Source organism: Mytilus californianus, unplaced genomic scaffold (assembly GCF_021869535.1).
Source record: "Mytilus californianus isolate M0D057914Y unplaced genomic scaffold, xbMytCali1.0.p SCAF_3, whole genome shotgun sequence".
In the NCBI taxonomy this organism is placed as follows: Eukaryota; Metazoa; Mollusca; class Bivalvia; order Mytilida; family Mytilidae; genus Mytilus; species Mytilus californianus.
The window spans coordinates 9,816,331-9,834,134 of NW_026262679.1; the positions used below are offsets into that span (position 1 = coordinate 9,816,331).

Here is a 17,804-nt window from a genome sequence, read left to right on the forward strand (position 1 = left end):
TCATTAATTTTCGTGGGTACCAATTTTCGTGGTTTGAGGAAAACATGCATATTCGTGGATATATAATTTCGTGGTTTTGGCAAAGTCTGCATTCGTTCCTTTAGAAATTTTGTAATTCGTTGAATATTTAAATTCGTGGTTCTTTTGTATCCACGAAATCCACGAAAATTGGTATCCAACGAATATTAATGAATCCACAGTAACTAATAAGGAGATATGGTATGATTGCCAATGAGACTAACTCATAAGGAGATGTGGTATGATTGCCAATGGGACTAACTAATAAGGAGATGTGGTATGATTGCCAATGGGAAGAACTAATAAGGAGATGTGGTATGATTGCCAATGAGACTCACTAATAAGGAGATGTGGTATGATTGCCAATGGGACTAACTAATAAGGAGATGTGGTATGATTGCCAATGGGACTAACTAATAAGGAGATGTGGTATGATTGCCAATGGGAAGAACTAATAAGGAGATGTGGTATGATTGCCAATGAGACTCACTAATAAGGAGATGTGGTATGATTGCCAATGGGAAGAACTAATAAGGAGATGTGGTATGATTGCCAATGGGAAGAACTAATAAGGAGATGTGGTATGATTGCCAATGGGACTCACTAATAAGGAGATATAGTATGGTTGCCAGTGGGACTCACTAATAAGGAGATGTGGTTTGATTGCCAATAGGACAACTATCCACCAAGAACAAAGGACAAGGATTAAACAACTAATTCATTTTATTTTTAGCTCACCTGGCCCAAAGGGCCAAGTGAGCTTTTCTCTTCACTTGGCATCCGTCGTCCCGCGTCCGTCATCTGTAAACTTTTACAAAAATCTTCTCCTCTGAAACTACTGGGCCAAATTTAACCAAACTTGGCCACAATAATCATTAGGGTATCTAGTTTAAAAAATGTGTCCGGTGACCCGGCCAACCAACCAAGATGGCAACCATGGCTAAAAATAGAACATAGGGGTAAAATGTAGATTTTGGCTTATATCCCTGAAACCAAAGCATTGAGAGCAAATCTGACATGGGGTAAAAAGGTTTATCAGGTCAAGATCTATCTGCCCTGAAATTTTCAGATGAATCAGACAACCTGTTGTTAGGTTGCTGCCCCTGAATTAGTAATTTTAAGGAAATTTTCCTGTATTTGGTTATCATCTTGAATATTATTATAGATAGAGATAAACTGTAAACAGCAATAATGTTCAGCAAAGTAAGTTCTACAAATAAGTCAACATAACCAAAATGGTCAATTGACCCCTTGAGGAGTTATTGCCCTTTTATAGTCAATTTTTAACAATTTTTCGTAAATTTTTGTTATCTTCTCCTCTGAAACTACTAAGATCAATTTAACAAGAGTTGTAAACAATCATCATTAGGGTATGTAGTTTAAAAATTGTGTCCGATGACCCAGCCTGCGAACCAAAATGGCCGACATGGCTAATATAGTACATAGGGTAAAATGCAGTTTTTGGCTCATATATCTATACCCAAAGCATTTCGAGCAAATCTTTCAAAAACAAAATTGTTCATTAGGTCAAGACCTATCTGCCCTTAAATTTTCAGACCATTCAGGCAACCCGTTGTTGGGTTGCTGCCCCTGAATTGGTAATTTTTTAGAAATTTTTTCAGCTTTTGGTTATTATCTTGAATATTATTATAGATAGAGATAAACTGTAAACAGCAATAATGTACAGCAAAGTAAGACCTACAAATAAGTCAACATGACCAAAATGGTCAATTGACCCCTTAAGGAGTTATTGCCCTTTATAATCAATTTTTAACAATTTTCATAAATTTTGTAAATTTTTACAAAATAATTTCCACTGAAACTACTGGGCCAAGTTCATTATAGATAGAGATAATTGTAAGCATCAAGAATGTTCAGTAAAGTAAGATCTACAAACACATCACCATCATCAAAACACAATTTTGTCATGAATCCATCTGTGTCCTTTGTTTAATATGCACATAGACCAAGGTGAGCGACACAGGCCTTTAGAGCCTCTAGTTTTTATACCCTCAATATTTTCTACTGAAACAACATATTATTTGAAAAGCATGGGTTGAATGGTTTATAAGTAATTGTACGGAAAAGACTCTAAAGTGCCTGTTTCTAATATATCAAGGACCATACTTGTACCTCCTAAAACTTGACCTCCATTTTGTCAACAGTTACAACATTAGAATTTGAAAGGCATTGGTTGAACAGTTCAAAGTCATTGCATGGAAACTACATAACATGCCATTTTCCATTCTATCAAGAACCCATTACTTCTAAACATAAAAGTGAAAATCGTCAATATTGAGCTTGACCTCCATTTTGTCATCAGTAACATCTTATTAAAATTTGAAAAGCATTGATTTAATGGTTCATAAATTATTGCATGGAAACTGTTGACAGCTGCACGCCCGCCATACTTCACCAATTGAAGATTTTTCCTTTAGAAAACCCAGTTAAAAATGTCCCAATCTACAAATCAATATTAAAAATTGGATCCTCATCATCATGTCTTCTTCAAATTATGCTTACCAAAGTTACAGACAATTAAAAACTCAACTATTGCAATGTAGCATAAGTCAGGAGAAATTCAAGAAAAGGACATATATGAGTAAAAAAAATTGAATTTCTTAGGGATATAACTCTACCTCCAAAATAAATTATCCTAGGAATAGATTACCTTAGCTGAATTTGGTAAAAACCTTTTGGAATTTTTGGTCCTCTGTGCTCTTCAACATTGTACTTTATTTTGCCTTTTAAACTTTTTTGATTGTAGTGTCACTGATGAGTCTTCTGTAGACAAAATGTGTGTTGGGCATACAACATTATAAGCCTGATATCTTTTATGAGTTTTTTTAACTGTACAAGTAAATACAAACATTTATATAAGTATTACCCCAGACGCCCTATAGTGATCAATCTGTCCGTCAGTCTGTCCGTCCGTCCGTCCATCCATCCGTCCGTAACAAATTGTGTCCGCTCTATATCTAGAGAACCGTTATGATTTCAAAGTTTATACTTGACATGTATATAAACCAACACCAGAGGGTGTGTCATAATGTATGTACAACTTCCTAGGTCAAAGGTCAAGTTCAAAAACTTTGGTTTCAGTTGACAACCCCATGTCCAATGATAAAGATACAAATTTTTTACTCCCATCTCAATGATATCTAGTTCATTATGATTGTCTGATGTACATATATCATTGTTTATCCTATCTCTGTTTAAATGTTAGAAGGGAAGACTGATAATATTATCTAACACATGTTTAATTAATACAGCTTTGTTTTTATTAGTTTTATTTTTATAACACTAATCACTTGAAAACAGTAAATAAGTATGTTAATTCTATTTATAAGGAGTTCAAATGATGGTTACAATAAACCACTTATAATGCAGCTGTTGATCTGTGTCTCATCATCCATCTACTTTGACAATATCTATCATTTTGTGTCATAAGAATTGTTGTCTGTTGACACGATTCATTTTCCTCTGCTTTTTGAATAAATGTTCCTGTAAATCCACATCTCTCTGCAACTTCCTGCGTGGCACATGCTCGAATGCTTTGCTCCAGTCTTTTGTATCCATAAATTCAAACATAATATTCATCACCTGGTTCAAGGTCAAGGACTTAATTCCTGTCCCCCATCTACAAATAAATATAATATATGCATAAGTTCTACTATGTAAGTAACTCACATGGAAAATACTGATCATATTACGATTTTGCTGTGTTTTGTTCAGCAGCTCACAAGATCATTTTATAAATAAACATGACTGTTTGTTGGACTGACAAACTTAATTCTGACTATCAATATAATCAACTTTTAATTTATACTACATGTACTATATCATATAGTGATAGATAGCCACTAATTGTCCTATATCATATAGTGATAGATAGCCACTACATGTACTATATCATATAGTGATAGATAGCCACTACATGTACTATATCATATAGTGATAGATAGCCACTACATGCACTATATCATATAGTGATAGATAGCCACTACATGTACTATATCATATAGTGATAGATGGCCTCTACATGTACTATATCATATAGTGATTGATAGCCTCTACATGTACTATATCATATAGTGATAGATAGCCTCTGCATGTACTATATCATATAGTGATAATGATAGCCACTACATGTACTATATCATATAGTGATAGATAGCCACTACATGTACTATATCATATAGTGATAGATAACCTCTACATGTACTATATCATCATGATCATATAGTGATAGATAGCCTCTACATGTACTATATCATCATGATCATATAGTGATAGATAGCCTCTAAATGTTTACATGAATTGTTCTCACATTCATTCAACAGCAAAAGAAAACTGTCTATAGAAAACCACATAACTTTTCCTGGCCTAAAAGTCATAAACATTTCGAGTACAATTACCATATTCAGACTCAGAAATCAACCAATCAAAATATAATATTAAGTGTTCAGAGCACAAATTTTACACTATGAGCACTGAGTAAAGTTTTATGATTAAAAGGCTTGGTATCATTATCTTAACTTTGAGCAAATAAGTTTTTGCTCTTACTCCTAAATGGTTCATGCTAAGTAGGAAAGTAGCAAATGTTAACTTCAAATGCCTTAAATTAAACTTGTAACCTATTGCAATGAAGGGAAGCACATGTTTCTGGGTCTTGTCATCAGTGGTTGTCTTATGTCATACCTTAATGTTTTTTATGTTAATTTGAGATTTAACATGATTGGCATATCTTTGATACTTACTGTTACTTTTTTAATTGTCTTGCAAGAAAATAATTAAACCTAATTTGGGTCTCTATGCATGCAACCTTTAATTTTACCTTTACAGTCAGGGCAGATGTATAATTGTATATAATACTTATTCAAATGTCATTTATAGACAACATGACTCATGAGCTAAATGGAGAAATCTACTGCACACAGAGGTCATGTAAAAGTGCAAGGCATCCATAAATTGCTGCATTGGGGCTTGATATAAGGCAGTATTTTAATTCTAACAGACCAGGCCTCTACAATAACTTTTTTTTCAACTTGCCCAATAGGACAAGTACATACCAAAACTAACTTGTCCGAATGGAATTGTAACTTGTCCAAAAAAAATCTTAATATTAACCTTTTTTGCATTTTAAGTTAATTCAATGAACAAAATGAATAAAAACAATAGAACAGAATTTGATTTATATATCTGGATATCCTTTTCAAAAATATGAGTCAAGAACAACTGAATCTAGTCATTTCACAGGACTTAGGTTCTAGGTTTTATCAATGCCAAAGTCTCATCAGACTCTGCACATGAGGCTGAGTCTGGTAGGCCTGTTAGTCTACACTCATTTGGTCTTTTATCATGTTTATGTTGATAAAATATTGATTATTATGATTAATGCCTTACTACAATCAGCTTTGTTTTTAATATATTAAAATGTTTATTCAAACGCAATCAAGTATTGTTTTGTCTAAATATGAGCATATATGATTTTATGAATTTTATGGTTAATAATTTCTTATAATAAAAATAATTATTATTTTAAAAATATTTTTGTTAAATAAAATTTATCCTATTTATTATACAGTAACAGAATAAGGTTGGTACTGGTTTGTCTTGGTCCCGAAATGTCTCCCTATTTTGCCGAACTGTCTATTAAATATGAACTGTCTTGTTACCTTATCTACAAAGCACAATGCTGCTGATAGATGGTAAGACTGATTTCAGGAAAAGTATGTGTTTTATCTTTTATAAAGTATCTGACAAAGAACCAGTTTCAAATTATAGATCGCAAATAAACATGTCAAATTAATATTTATTTTTATCTTCTTTTCTTGTTTTTTTTTGTTTATTACTTTGAGCGTTTTTGTCGAGCCCTGCAGACAAATGAGATTTTTTTCTTTGTCCATGAAATTCGACTTTAATGATTAGTAAAGACATCCATTATGGAAAGACAATTCTTTTAGAGAAATGTAATTAAGAGGAATTCAAGAAAAGGAGAAAATATTACTTTCTTACTTATATTGGTAACCGAACTCCTGTACCAGATTAATTAAGGACTCACACAATTTAAATAGAAAATTGAATGTGAAAGAAATACTATTTCAATGAGTAACTTAAACTTACACACAATATTTATCTAATGGAAGTCTGCAACTTCTAATTTTTTCTTGCTTAGCTTTGGCATACGATACTGGTTTTTGTCCTTCCTTGCCACCACCTAAGTCAACATATCCTCCCATTATATAGATGTTGTCTGAGTGATCTTGTACTAATTCAAAAGGTGAGTGTGGTGACAAGTATACCAGTCTTTCCTTTGGGAATAGGTCCACATAATTCTGTTCTGTACATTTCATCATTAAAGTTGGATAAGCAGATCGCTCTTTTTGAATATAGTTGAGCTTTTTAAAGATGAAGCTATCATGAATCCAGTTGGTAAATATGAGATCACTCGGTTCATTTCTAGATCTATTGGCACCATAACCGTTGAGTAATTGATCTACACAACTGTTTTTCTCTTTAATTCCCATGTATGGTTCATAGCTCATATCAACAACGAATGGTCTACCAAATAACATAGATTGTGCTAGTTTAGAATCAGTTTGGTGAACCATAGTTTGTCTTAAAATCTTTATATGAATAGTATTTTTCTTCACTGGATTATACAATAGATCTCCCATCAGAATTTTTTTTTCTGCATTATGCAGTTCCATCTTTTTCTCATTTTCTCCTTTCTTCTTTGCTCTTAATAACAATGCACTTTCCTTTTTTTGAAAGAAACGCAACAAGTTTTTCCGTTTTGATGAAGAATGTCCTGTCATTAACAACTGTGCCCACCATTCATCCTTCATTTCTATTGGTGCCTACAATAACATAAGATAAATATTACTTGTAATTAAACCTGAGGTTCATAAACAACATTCAAATTAACCAGTGTCCATATAAATAAACGGTCTATGGAAATGAGGAAAGGTGGCATGCACTTAATGTAAATTATAGCACTTGACCCTCTTATGGGTCTTGTTTGAGCTGTATAAAATTATTTCAATGTATTGTACATTGTTATACATGTTATCATGGAATGCTTATTGATTTTCTAGTGATAATTTGCAAAATATTGTCCTTTTAGGTCAATGGCAATATATTTGAACATCAGAATTCAAATAAAAATAAAGGATTTTAAGCACATACATGACATACTAGAAATGGTTTTAGATTTTTTTCAAAATGTTTTACTAATATTGCCTGTAAAAAAGATTGGAATAAACATGATAAATGTACACTAAGATCAAGAAAAATCTAGAAACATGGAAACTTTAAAAACAAAATCTCAGAAAACATGGAAACTTGTAATTAACCAAACACTGGGTAATTAAACTGAACCCTGGCTACCATTGAAACCTAAGCCGAACCCAAATTTTTATAGAACCTGTTTAAAGTGAACCCTGGGTAATATGGAAACGAGTATAAACAAACCAAAAGTAATGTGGAAACCTGTATAAACCAAACACTGGGTAACATAGAAACCTGTATTGCCCAAACCCTGGAAAACATGCACACCTGTATTATCTGAACCCAGGATAACACGAAAACCTGTATTAATCAAACACTGGGTAACAAGGAAACCTGTATTAACCGAACTCTGGATAACATGAAAAAACCTGTATTAACCGAACCCTGGATAACATGAAAACCTGTATTAACCGAACACTGTGAAATATGGAATCCTGTATTGCCAAAACCCTGTGTAACATTTAAATTGATCCCAAAAGAATAGTGAAACCGGTACATGTTGTTTAAATTAAATCCTGGGTATCTTTAGAACCTGTGTATATAAAACAAGGGATAATTATGAAATCTGAGTAAACTTAAAACCCTAAGTGTCAAGAAAACCTATATAAACTGAAGCCTTGGAAACCCTTCTCATAATTCACAATCCATTTTTGTGCATGCATTCTTAGCTCCCTCCTTTCTACTCCAAGCTTACAGTAGTAAATCAAAGCACGAAAGTGCTGTAAAGGCAGTTAATTACAGGTTGTGTGTATTTTAAGTCCAGTTATATCATTATCTTGCATAGTACAGTGTACTTATCAGAGGTGGCTTTCAGTATTTAAGATTTAGAGTTCTCTAATGATATTGAACAAGTTTTATGAATGTCATATTCTGAGCACTATATGAAGGCGATTGTTCTCACTTGTTTATGAACTAGTGCATTATGTCCAGTTTATACCTTTTTTATCTATGTTTATAGTCAAATTAGTTATCAAAGGTACCAGGATTATAATTTAATACGCCAGACGTGTGTTTCGTCTACATAAGACTCATCAGTGACGTTCAGATCAAAATAGTAACAAAGCCAAACAAGTACAAAGTTGAAGAGCATTGAGGACCCAAAATTCCAAAAAGTTGTGCCAAATACGGCTAAGGTAATCTATTCCTTGGATAAGAAAATCCTTAGTTTTGTTATTGGCAATCATAACACATCTCCTTATTTATATAATGATCTATATTCAACGACCTCAGGTACAAAAAAAATGTATGTAACTAAACTATGATGGGAAATCTTTGACTTCTTTCTATTATATAAACTTTTGATTTGGTACCATAGAACTATGTAGAGTAAATGTACATTGCAACATGTCAACTCTTTCAACTCCAAGCAAAATTATATTTCCAAGCATAAAGTAATTTATGAATGAAAAAAGGAGTTCTTAATTAAGAAATAAACTGATTCGCTGAGCGCAGCTGGATACACCCGCAAAGGTCCAACCCTGAACAGCTGGGGCAAAAATGGACACAATATTCAAGCTTGATACAGGTCTGAATTTGGATTGTAATTAAATATTTGACAAATTTTAGTTTCTGAATAAATGTAGTCAATGAACTTGAAATCGGTTATATGAATTGAATTTATATTCAATTAAAGATTTCTTGCTGTTGTGCAATACACTGTGCTGTTGCGCAATACTTAATAAATCTGTTGCCAGACTATAAACAAATAAAGTTCAATTTCTTCTCAATGTCATATTTGAAATTTATGAAAATCAATAGGGAGATTACATGAATAGCTATAAATAATTCACCAAAGTTTCATGTGAACTGCTTAAAGTATTTTTGAGTTTTTGTCCAAAAACTGGAAAATCCCCCCTTTTTTAATGAATAAAACCCCATAACTCAGAAATGTAAAATCTAAAATTTATAAAATTCTAAAGGGAGCTTACGGATTGATAATTTAGTCTTAGATGCAAGATTTTTTTATCAGTTGTTAGTGGCTTTGAACTAGCTGTCAGTACATATGTAACTGTGAGTACTCTCAGATCTGTACTTAGTGTCTTTTTGTTGTTTGGATGTACAACTACCCGACCATGTCCACTTGTATTTGTATTTATCCATCTGATGAGTTTAGCCTCTTTCAACTGATTTTTATAGTTCTTTCTTATATTGTACTGTTACACCACTGTCCCAGGTTAGGGGGAGGGTTGGGATCCCGCTAACATGTTTAAGGCTGCCACATTCTGTATGTACATGTATGTGCCTGTCCCAAGTCAGGAGCCTGTAAAAGTGTAATTCAGTGGTTGTCGTTTGTTTATGTGTTGCATATTTGTTATATTTGTTCATTTTTTTTACATAAAATAGGCCGTTAGTTTTCTTGTTTGAATTGTTTTACATTGTCATTTCGGGGCCTTTTATAGCTGACTGTGCGGTATGGGCTTTGCTCATTGTTGAAGGCCGTACTGTGACCTATAGCTGTTAATTTCTGTGTCATTTGGTCTCTTGTGCATGTGTGGAGAGTTGTCTCATTGGCAATCATACCACATCTTCTTTTTTATATTTACATCAACAGATATAAAAAATTCACCAAAGTCAAGGTGAGACAACAAAACTTAGTTGTAAGATCTCTGAAATTTTTTACAGGGTACGAGTTTTTCTCATTGTTGGAGATTGTACGGTGACAGTAACACCTGTAACTGCTTAAACCCATTTCTTATGCACTTTAGTTTGATAAACTCACTGAAAATCATACCACATCTCCTTATTTTTATATGCATTACAATTTACATGTGCATGTAATTGTAAATATATATATATCAGAACAAAATTCATTGCGTCACTTTTATTTATGCATCCTTTGGCACAATACAAGTTCTAAAATTACACAACATAAAACAACTAAATGTTATTTCAGATGAAAGTTTTGTTTCAGTTCCATTCATAGGATTTACTAGAATTTTGTATGTTTTGCCAAGTCCAATAATTTGCTCTATGTGACATAGAGACATAGTTGACTAAACCACCAGGTGTCGAACATTCAAGAATTTTCAGTGTTTCTGTTTTTATTTGATGAAAAGGTTGCCTGAGCTCTAGGAGCTTTAGGTTTTATCACGGGATATTCTGTGCTGTCAATAATAATCCAAGTCGTAGGAAACTTTAATTTGAAGTTGGATGGTGAAAAATACCTGACTAAACCACTAGATGGCCAAGTGTTAGCCTCACACCACTGTTTAGACATAAAAACAATCCATGTATACACAATGTTCTTAACACTAGATTCAATCTAGAATCTAGGCAGTTCAAAGTTGGTTGTATGATGCCTCAATTTCATCAAAGTCATAAAAAAACTGATTTTCAACTGACACCCTATCAATTTGAAAATATATGTATCTCAAACAATGTGCTGCTGGACCAAGTGTGGTCAAAACAAATAAAAATTTAGTATACAACTCTAAACCGGTATAAAAATGCATGGCTGTGTCACGTGTCTTCATTTCAAAATTCTCTGCTGAAAACATAGGCATTGATGGTGTTTGCGTAATTCCATCTGTGAAGCTCAACATTAGCTCGGCAGTTGGTGGTGGACAGTCATAAATCCTTTCTGCAGTATGAATGACTTCTTCAGGAAAACCAACTTTACAATCAAAACTTTCCTCTAGATTTCTACTACAATATTCATCAAGTTTAGTTCTTTTGTTTTCACAGGAAACTGCCCTGATTTTTCTTTTTGCGGACGATTCAGTCTCTTGCTTGGTCCAGGAAAATAGGCTGAAAAAGGTTATAAAACATTAGTTTTTTGATAATTAAATGAACTTCCATTAGCAATGTATACTTTGTACTACCTGGCGAAATATTAACTAGATTTATTCATTGCAATCTGGATAAAACTATGTTTGCCTGATTCAATGTATGTTATGTAAATCCAAAGGACAAACAATGAGAGACTTATGCAACAAACGTACATTGTTTGTACCTAAATAACTATAATATAGATGAGAGCATGTCATTGTTTTGTTCCTGTTAACATTGTCATTGATATTTTTCAAGAAAGTCTATGAGGCATAGCTTATGCATTCCTGTCATTACTACATTAGCATAATTACTGCTAAAATAATTCTCAGTATGATATACCTCTTGTAAGAAATCATTATAATTGTAGCAATCACCAAAAAATCTCAAACAGATCACATTGAATCGTAATCCAAAAAATTATGACGTCTTGAATTACCCACCCCCTTTTATTCTAAAACGATAATTGCGGTTGTAAACAGACTTTGGTTTATTCGCATGGCGATTACATATATAACTATATATTTCACAAAGAAAATAGAGTTTTACCATGAATAGTTTCCTGCACGTAGTCTTTTTCAGTAAAACGTGCCTTGCAAACAACAGCTGATTGAGATGGACTCCACGATATCATCGTGTTCTCGTCCAATCTGTGTATGGGCCATGGCGTTGATCCAACTTTTCCTTCTTTTTAAGTCATTTGGAAATGCATGTCCTCCTCTTAAATGACATCCAGGTACACAACAACAAGTACTTGGCATCGTTAATTAAAAATATAACTGAAATAGTTGCACAGTGCAGAAACCGGAAGTAGAGGAACAGGATCCGCTACCACGGCGCCACCTATTCAGGAACGATAATTTGCTACTTTATATAACTGCGAAATTACAATAACGTTATACGGGTTCACGTGCATAAACAGAAATTCGCTTTAAATTGTATAATATAATTTATGTTCAGTCGACCTTTAATTATTATATCAACGACTGAAATGATTTATAAACATCTAGATTGCAGATAACACTCGAAATTAACCCGAGCTCTTTCCACACGGAATTCAAATAATTCTAGTTTGTCAATCGGTTGACTGCTTATAATGCAAAATACTAATATATCAAAAGTTTTTAAAACTAACAAAACACAATGATCGTTTCTCTATTTCCCAATGTAAATGAAATGAAACAAAAACCATTTTATATCGCAATAAGAAGAGGAGAGAATTCAACATTTCCGGATCTACTTGGAGCCTAATGACCCCCCACGTAGATAAGTTGGATATCGCGGAAGGAAGGATTAACCCGGCAACTAGAAAGGCATTAAAGCACTGCCTTTAAAAATGAACTTGGATATATGGAAAAAACATGATAACCTACATTGTACATTTTCAAAACTTGGAATTATATTCATAGACAACTCAAATTAATCAAAGGGTGATAATTGTGTTCTCAAAATATTTACAAGGAATAAGATAAATGTGTTCTTGAACTATATACAAAGACAAACTATCACCTGTGATGAAATACTACTGGTAACTTCATATTCCAGTTTATAAGCTTGCAATTTTTTCTTTTCTTCTTCCGTAAGGTTACTTAAATATTGAGCTGCAGTCTCTGGAGTAAATAGTCCCTCCAAAAGAGGTTTCTCTGATGAGTCTAGTGTATAATCTTTCTCAATTAAAGGAGCATGTTCACTGTCATAGAAGTAAGAAGTTGACATCATTGTATGCCCTCCTTTATTGTGGAGCAGTGTCTGTTTTCTAACATTCTGCAGTCTTCCTCTTGACAACTTTGCCATCTGGAACAGACATCTTCTTATGCAATTCATCTCAACTTATTCTGAAATAAAATAAAAATCTATTGAAAGCATTTCCCTTTGTAGCACAAAGTTAAAATTACTGTTATAAATGTGTCTGATTAAAACAAACGTTTTTAACATTCTATCCTCAACAATACATTATTTTTCAGCTATCTTATAACAGTCTTCTGTCTTTATTTTATCCATCTACATGTACTTTAGTCCAAACTATGAAAAGACAACAACATTCTGATTACAGCAAGGAAATTATTCATTGTTTCAACATGTTTTACAATGTTTTACCACTTAGAGTGACATCTTCAGGACAATATAAGTAAGACAGTAAGACAGAAAACAAACACTAAAGTACATTAAACATGGTTAATGAGGGGATTGCAGAAAGGATAACAGGATGTGACAACCCAATTATTGGTATGACAACTGTAAAAAGAAATTGAAAGTAAAAAGTGAATAATAAATTGTCAGTATCATTTCCAAAAAGGACAATATCTCACTGGACATTCCTTACAATTTCAACTGGCTTTACTTCCAATTGCATTTGAATATTGTTAGATGTATGGTTATTAAACATGTTTGAAATTGTGGAAATTGTGGTAAATCTGTGGAAATTTGAAGTTTTGGTATAATATCCTGGCATGTGTTTCAAGTTTATTTTGATAAGTATGTCAAGTGGTTCTTTTGGTTTCTTCTGTCTCTGGTACTTTTCCTTGATTCTTGTGATGAACACAAATTTCTAGAAAGGATCAATTATCTCAATTGATCTGTGATGTTATCCATGCTGTGTAGTCGAATAGTATAAACCCTTGTTTGGGAAAGGTGGATTGATGCAGATACAGAGGTTCACTGAGAAGTTAAAAATAAATGGGTCATGTGAACCAATATCTTCCAGCATTACAATCTAGTAGAGTAAACAGGATGGACACCAATGTATGCTGAGGTTGTCTTAAAACCTGATGAATCCTAAATATAAAAAGACAACATCCAGTTTACGACAAAGAAATTATTTATTGTGTCTACATGTTTCATCACTTACGAGTGGCCTCTTCTGGACAATATAAAGATGAAAAACTAACACTTTTATCTATCTACTACAGTGTTTGAAATCAGCCTCATATTAATAAAGGAACAAGTCGGTGAGAAAGGAGAACAGTGGGTTCCCATAGCATGCATAGGAATGCCAACTGTCTTTTGAAAAACCCAACTACCAAACATAACAAATATATTTTCAATCAATAGGTATTTCCAAAATTGAAACACATTCTGAAAGGCTGATATTGAATTTTTTTCTATTCAATTCTTACCTACTTCAGCTGTACGGAATTGTGCTGTAGGTGTACATGTACAAGTAACCAGTTTGAGGTGATGTAGTTGGAAAAATTACCGAATAAACTTAAAATGTAATCATGGTAATAGGGCTTGAAAAGCAATTCTGAAGCAGCCAATTTAGAAAATTACACTGGACACAGAATCCATAAGGAATTATCATAAAAGGCCCCAGTTTGAAATTACTGATTAAAACATACCTGCCAACCCTCCTGTGACGAAATTCCGGAAATCTCCCGATTGCCAGTCCCCTCCCGCACGGGAGTATCGAATCTCCCGCTTTTGGATATTTTACCTTGAATTGACCAGTTAACATTATTACGTTTTTGTGTCACTGATGAGGGTATTTTTTACCTGTAAATCACAGTCCATGTGAAAATTAAATGGCTTCACATGACAGCTTGGGTGTCAAACATAATACTAATTAACGATCATTAACGACTTTTACCTCAAGCTTTGTATATTTGAAAACACTTCAAAGAAATTTCGGGTTTAATCCTGTTTTAAGTTACCCTACTTAAACAGGCGTATGACATTTGCGCCGATTTTAAAAAGTTTCGATCTGTCATTTGCGCCGATTAAGCACAGGTAAATTACAGTTGAATGTTATTTTTTAGTTATCAATATAAACCTCTTCCGTTAGCCAGTTGTACATATGTTATAAATTGTCAATTATAACATGTATATAACTGTTGTCCCCTGCAAATAGATTGTTGTCGTTTTCATCTGGCACATAAACTGGTGGAGGAAAATCCAGTCTGTTGGTTTAAGTATACATTTTTAAACAGAGTATAAAGACAAATCAAGTGACACTGGTAAATAGTTATCTCAATTTTTGGGCTATCATTCCTTCCCCCAGATGAAATCGAGGACTGCTTCATGTTTGACATTAGGTCTGAAGCTCCTTCTGATGACAGATGTCATGCATTCTTAGACTACGTATTATTAAAGTATTTATATATGCTTAACTTCACGTTATTCACCTTATTTCTGGGCAGCTACACCCGTTGAAAATTGTAAGAGAACGAATAAGTCCTGAATCGTTTCATTCGCATAAATTGACTTCTATTGCTTGAAATCCTTATTTCACCTCCCCGTGGTAAGCAGGGGACAACAGCTTAATACATGTTATAATTGTCAACAGAAGAGATTTATAATGATAAATAAGAAATAAGAAATAACATTCATCTGTAATCTACCTGTACACAATCGGTGCAAATGAAAGAAAAAATCAGCGCAAATGAAATAAAAAATCGGCGCAAATGCAAAACGCCGACTTAAACATGTTAAAATAATGTGAATTGGTTAAAGAATGTAAATTAAATACAAATTGAACAAAGAATCATAAAAGGATGGTAATTTAATGATTTTGAAGACCTTAGGGAAGCAGGACAAATCGCCCCACTGGCAAATCGCCCCACACCAAATCGCCCCACTTTTTCACCAACTCGCCCCACTTTTAAAAAAATCGCCCCAAACTGGTTTACCAACTCGCCCCACTTTTTAAAAAATCGCCCCACTTGTGAAAAGGGTTAAATCCCGTTAATTTTTCTCCTGCCAACTCGCCCCACTTAATGAAAAAATGTAAAATCTAGATGAATAATTCTTTTATTCATAAGTGGGGATAGTTGGTAGTCTGTAATTCTGTACATACTTTTATTTATCAGTGGGGTGAGTTGGCAGACATAAATTCAACGGCATTACTTCCTTTTTCATAAGTGGAGCGAGTTGGCATGACTCAATTCATCAGGATTTTTCTATTTTTCACAAGTGGGGCTAGTTGGCATTCAATTCGCAGAAATACTGATACTCACTTCTTTCTGCTTTATTTCAACAAAAAGAAAAGAACTACAAAAACATGTTTATCTAAGGTTTTTATAGGTATTGATTTTATTTATAAGTGGGGCGAGTTGGCATTACTGAATTCATCGTGGTTTATCTATTTGTCATGAGTGGGGCGAGTTGGCAGACCTTATTTCAGCGGGATTTTAACCCTTTTCATAAGTGGGGCAAGTTATCCAACCTATTTTCAATGGGATTTTACCCTTTTTCATAAGTGGGGCGAGTTGGTAAAAAAGAGTGGGGCGATTTTTTAGAAAGTGGGGCGAGTTGGTGAAAAAGTGGGGCGATTAGGTGTGGGGCGATTTGCCAGTGGGGCGATTTGTCATGGATTCGACCTTAGGACAAAAAATATAATTATATTTTGAAAATCATTTAATAGATCTATACTTCTATTCAATGTTCAATTGCACCATTCTTTACATTAAAGATGATCACTTGAAATAGACATACCATTGAGGTATGCTGGACTGAAGCCGTATGCTGGACTGAAGCCGGTGAAGGGACATAAAAGTCAAAGACATTGGAAAAGTAAAAAAAATAACCAACACCTTGTATAGGATATAACCACAATTGAAGAAATAAAGTATATATATTTACTCTTTCTTTGTGTTTTGTAAATATATAAATAAATAAACAGGTCATTTTTTTCACTTGAAAATGTCATTCACGCAAAATCTCCCCCTCAGCTGTCTTAGCTGAGAGGGAGATCTCCCTCTTTGAAGGTTTCAGAGGTTGGCAGGTATGGATTAAAATGAATAGGCTTAAAATAAGGGATTCTTTGTGTTGACTTTGACCTTAGAAGGTGAATTCGGCTATTTTTGATACCCTTTTTAGTCATATACTTGAAGTCCAAATAATTATGAGGTCTTGAAAGGCTATTTTAATGTTTTGCTGTGACACCTCCCTGCGACGCTTCGGACTACAGGCACTTGTTTTGAAAGAAAGGAGGAGGGGGTCTTTACCATCGAATGAAACAAGTGTCAGTGGATATTTTCTATGTCTTTTACTCATTTGACATTCTTAGGATTTCAAAGATATGGCAGTTGTATATACTTACGCTTTTGTGTATTTGACAGAGTACAATAAATACTGTGTATGTTTGTCAAATATTTAAATTATTCTCCACATGGCCAACTACGAATTTTTTCTGTGGGGAAATAATAGAACGGGAGGTGAAATGAATGTATAATGTTTGTAACCTTCGTCTTTTCTGAATATATTCCTCCGTCTCGGAGCACCCGTTTTACACGGTAAAAAACTCAACTAAGTTTATGGTACTCATAAAATGAGCAAACTATGTATTAATTCATATCCTAAAAACGATTATATAAATCATACATTTTTATCATTAAGATATAGTCGTCGTAAAACTGTATACAGGGGTAAATAACCGAGACTGCACATAAAAACCGTCTTTCGGCGAGATTAAGTTTACATTATTATTAACACAAGTCTAAAATACAAAGACTGATCAAAATCACATTGCCTACTTACAGTTATAAAAGAAAACAAAGGATATGGGGTATCCATACATGACAAAAAAATCAGTACATGTACAGCAAAGCAGTATGTAGATCGTGAGAATATTCTGCTAATTCTTGGGAGTTGGAACCTTAGTTTCTTGATAATTCTTGAGGACTTGTTTAAGAAAGTGGGTTTTACAAAAGTGCTCATTAATGTAAGTCTATACAGTATTGGCTCTCCTTTAAACGATACTCGTCACCACTGATGATAATGTTCTTGAT

At 33.5% G+C, this 17,804-nt stretch overlaps 1 protein-coding gene across 1 annotated transcript; it reads right to left on the minus strand.

Moving 5' to 3' along the window:
- Positions 1-3,276: 3,276 nt before the first annotated feature.
- Positions 3,277-17,239, minus strand: LOC127733936 (tRNA methyltransferase 10 homolog C-like). Its single transcript, XM_052243418.1, has 4 exons — positions 17,117-17,239; positions 12,589-12,914; positions 6,145-6,881; positions 3,277-3,658 (listed from the first exon to the last, which is right to left on the minus strand). Exons 2-4 carry the CDS (start codon positions 12,901-12,903, stop codon positions 3,463-3,465), a joined length of 1,248 nt encoding a protein of 415 aa, XP_052099378.1. The 5' UTR covers positions 12,904-12,914; positions 17,117-17,239; the 3' UTR covers positions 3,277-3,462.
- Between the last annotated feature and the right edge of the window lie 565 nt (positions 17,240-17,804).

Bases quoted from the DNA above. Each gene is read 5' to 3' on its own strand.
- LOC127733936 (XM_052243418.1), bottom strand. From the start codon at position 12,903: ATGAATTGCATAAGAAGATGTCTGTTCCAGATGGCAAAGTTGTCAAGA. The intron at 6,882-12,588 runs GTGATAGTTTGT...ATGTTATTGTAG, and splicing joins CCAGTAGTATTTCATCACAG to GCACCAATAGAAATGAAGGA. The intron at 3,659-6,144 runs GTAAGTTTAAGT...ATTTATTTGTAG, and splicing joins CCATTAGATAAATATTGTGT to ATGGGGGACAGGAATTAAGT.